Raw genomic sequence first — 3,720 nt, 5'->3', positions numbered from 1 at the left:
TGTTTTTGTTATAGTCGAGGATGATTGTGGGCTTTTTGTCACTTCCTGATGACACAGCTGCATCTTTGTGAAGAGTCGACATAAGTATCACATTCCGTTTTCTTTTTGGACAATATGAGACAACAGTGGTGGTGTCTGTAAAAGCAAACTTTGAGGAAAGTGGAGCCCTGTCCTTCACCTGCAAGATTTCAGCAGGTAGCTCAGGTTTATTTTTCTTCACTGTGCCCCATGTGCACTCTGCAAGTCAAATGACCACTCAACTGAGTGGAATTGACGTAACATGTCTGGACATGCACGTCTTTGTTTGTTTTGTTTTTGTGCAGGAATACTGGAAAACAAGGCAAAATGAGCATCCCCTAAAGCTCACATGATTGGGAGAGGAGCTGTCTGTCAGTGTTTTGGCTGACAGTGCACTTATGATTTAAGTTTTGGTTCTAATTATTGCTTTATAATCTAACTTTTATAACCGGGTCGAAACCGACCCGAACAACACAAAGGTCATAATTTCAACCAGAGCATTTTATAATTTAGTGAAAAAAAAAATTTTTGTTTTATTTTGTTGAAATAGAGGTTCTTGACAAAGTCAAAAAGCCTTGACGCAATAAACGAATTTACGTGTTTTTTAATGCATTTAAAACTTGGAAACGGGTCGGTGCCGACCCGAACACCAGAGGAAGGTTAAACACACACCAACCTGAGCGTCTAACTCCTGTATCCGGACTGTCCTTCGTTCCTCTTTTTGCTTCTTCTCTTGCCATCTTGTCTGCCTCTCCTGCTCCACCTCCTGGATCAACTGCTCCCGTTGCCTTAGGGACTCCTGCTGGGCCTTGCGGTTCTTCTGCATCTTCTCCTCGAGCTGCTGCTGTCTCCCAGTGAAAACCTGAGAAAATGAAAACAAAGCAAAGAAATGTCTGTGTGTGTTTCTCACATCTTTTTGGTTTAAGGAAAATCCCTTGGGTCAGTTGAGAAACTCCCCTCCTGCATCAGCAATTCCCTGGCTTTTCTCTCCTTCTCCCACTGTGCTTCACGTTTCGCCCAAACTTGCTGAGCTTCTTCTCTGAAGATAATGAGAGGAAATGGCCAGCATTTAAGGAGAGAAGAAAATACACAAGTCTTAAGTTGCTGATGCCCACTGTGATGCCCACCTCTTCAACATGTCAAACTCTGCTTCCCGCTCTCTCTCCAGCTGAAGCTGCTCTTCAATCACTTGTTTCATCCAGGCAGCATCGGCGACGGCCCGTTCTCTTCGTGCTGTCTCCATCCATTTTTCCTCATCCTCTCCTTCCATCAAGGCTGCCAAAATTTTACGGTCCACCTCCTGGTGGCCACAAATAAAAACAAAACATTCAAAAATCTTATCATAAATGAAAGTAACAACAAATAAAGACTCACCAGTTCTTCCTGCACCTGCTGAGCTCTTCTCTTCAGCTGAGTTCTATACTGTCTGATCAGGAACTTCCTGTTAGATGACAAAGATAGATTCACTTCACCATTTGAACTATAGTATGTTTAAGTAAAGCCTGAGGCCAATCAAATGTGGAGACAGAGTTGATTTAACTTTAATTCAACAATTCAATATCCAAACCCGAGATACAGGAATTAGGATTTTTTTAAAAAGTAGAATCTGTTCATCCCTAAATTTATTCCACATTAAGTCATTTATCCGTAAACATTTGCCTCTCCAACCTCATCTCAGACTTCTTTTGTTTCTCCTCCACCTGTCTCCTCTCCTCCTCTATCTTCTCCAGCTGCCACTGCTGCAACAGCAGAGCATCTTGCTCCTTCTTTAGTTGAGTGGTCTGACAGAGGACAAAAAAGACGCTGCTTTGTGATGTTCAGTCAAACATTATTCGACAGGGATTCACAGTTGGTTTATGGTTGAAAAATCGATTACCTCTTCATCCCTCAGTTTAAGTTCTTCTATCTGTTTGTACAGTTCTTGGGCTCTCTTTCGCTCCTCCTCTCTCCTTTTCTCCACAGACTCTCTAATCCTCTCCAGAGCCTCCCTCCTGCTTCTTTCATTCTCATTTTCATAGAGTCTCCTCTCCTCCTGCTCGGCCTCTGCCTGCTATATGTTCATTCAAACAGGTCTCTGACAGTCAGCAACTTTTTTGGGGGGGATTTCAGATCATGTTTGGAATTGAATGACCTAATTATGTCCAAGTGAAATCACCTGTGTGATTTTGATTAATTTATTTTTACCTGTTTCTTATCATTTATCTGCTCCTTCCACTGACTGACAACATGATGCTTATGTAATGCTGTCTCCACCTGTGGACACATTAAAGAGAACGTGTTCTGATATAATCAAGATGGAGAAACTGAAACAATTGACTTCGACAAGAGAGGCTATCAGAACAATTTACTCTTATACTTTGAAGTAAAGGAAAAACAATTTAACTTAATAAATGAAGTGTAACTACCTCCTGAAATTCTGGGCTGTTTTTCTTCCAGTGCTCCCTTAACAGCTCTTGTGCAAGCTATAAATATTTTTAAAAAAAGTATGATTAGTATTTACAAATTTCAGTAAAATATAAAAATCTACTCAGTGTCCATTGCCCTTACCTTTTTTTGTCTTTCCTCCCTTGCTGTACGGAGCTCCTCTGTTTTCTCCACCATTTGTCTTGATGACGCTCTGTTGTCATTCAACACTTCCCTGAGCTCCGCCTCCAGCTGGCGCTGTTCTTTTTGAAGCATGTCCCTGAGACGATTCCTGCGCTCCTTCAGACTTGCTTCTTTTTCCTCCTCCATCCTCTGTCTGTAAAAATGACATTTTATTTTTAATTTATGGTCTGTATTGTCATTGCTCACCTTGGTGATGGGTTAAAAGCAGAGGCTCAATTTCGTTGTATCCCCGTGTTGCAACGACAATAACGACTGTAATTTAATTTATTTAATATTAGGACTTAACTAACAGGAGACAAGTTATTGTAGCCGTTTTTAACCGAGCAGGCGAACAGTTTTATAACTGTTGTGTATGTTCTACGTTAGAAAGGGTTACCTCTGTTGAAAAGACTGTCTGGAGCTCCACACGTTATGTTTCTGACCGCGAACTTTCTGCTCTCTGAAGTACCGAGCATGCAGCTCCGACTGCTTCCGCCAGTGGGCCTCCCGCTCCCGCTGCCGATTCAGCTGTTCTGCCAGAACTCGGGATCGAATGGGTGGACGGACCGAGAGTGTCGGCAGAGCCATTAATCTTAAAAAATAAAAATACAATTCAAGCTAAAGTCGATTATATATAGATGATCGTGTTAAACACTGGTATTGTGTGCAGTGACGCTTAAGACTCACACAACGAACTACATTATTTAGTTATTTGAAAACCCAGATTTAAATGTGTTGTTGAATTTGTTGAATTCTTCCGAGATAACTAATTCTTATCTAAGTCTAATAACTAGATAAGAATTATAATAACCAAGTCTTTTGGTTCGACAAACGATACGTGTTTACCCTAGTATTTTCTTCTCTGCTAATGTTCGAAGAGTTCAGTTGATATTGTTTGAGCTTCCGCGCAGACAGCAGCCCTTGGAAACCAAACACTTCCTGGACACTCGTGTGCTACGGGTAGTGATTAGTGATGTGTCGTTCGCGAGTGATTCGTTCAAAATGAACGAATCTTTCATATGAGTCGTGACTCCCGAGTCATATGAAAGATTCGTGACTCGTGACTACCGAGTCATATTAAATATTTATTCATATTGAACTCACGAATCACTCACA

General features: G+C 41.3%; 1 protein-coding gene across 1 annotated transcript in view; it reads right to left on the bottom strand.

Annotated features, from left to right (window-relative positions):
• tchp (trichoplein, keratin filament binding) overlaps positions 1-3,585 on the bottom strand; it is a 5,196-nt gene extending 1,611 nt beyond the window's left edge. Inside the window, exons 1-11 of the mRNA XM_008335535.3 lie at positions 3,451-3,585; positions 3,002-3,196; positions 2,566-2,758; positions 2,424-2,480; positions 2,203-2,271; positions 1,895-2,068; positions 1,687-1,799; positions 1,393-1,459; positions 1,146-1,318; positions 976-1,057; positions 695-880 (exon numbers count right to left, since the gene is read on the bottom strand). Coding sequence (XP_008333757.1) covers positions 695-880; positions 976-1,057; positions 1,146-1,318; positions 1,393-1,459; positions 1,687-1,799; positions 1,895-2,068; positions 2,203-2,271; positions 2,424-2,480; positions 2,566-2,758; positions 3,002-3,192 — 1,305 coding nt within the window. The 5' untranslated portion in view covers positions 3,193-3,196; positions 3,451-3,585. The remainder of the gene's footprint in view (positions 1-694; positions 881-975; positions 1,058-1,145; positions 1,319-1,392; positions 1,460-1,686; positions 1,800-1,894; positions 2,069-2,202; positions 2,272-2,423; positions 2,481-2,565; positions 2,759-3,001; positions 3,197-3,450) is intronic.
• Between the last annotated feature and the right edge of the window lie 135 nt (positions 3,586-3,720).

This window comes from Cynoglossus semilaevis, chromosome Z, assembly GCF_000523025.1.
Source record: "Cynoglossus semilaevis isolate Cse_v1.0 chromosome Z, Cse_v1.0, whole genome shotgun sequence".
Taxonomy (NCBI): Eukaryota; Metazoa; Chordata; class Actinopteri; order Pleuronectiformes; family Cynoglossidae; genus Cynoglossus; species Cynoglossus semilaevis.
Note: the sequence above shows the minus strand (reverse complement) of the source record. Positions and strands in the feature narration are given on the sequence as shown.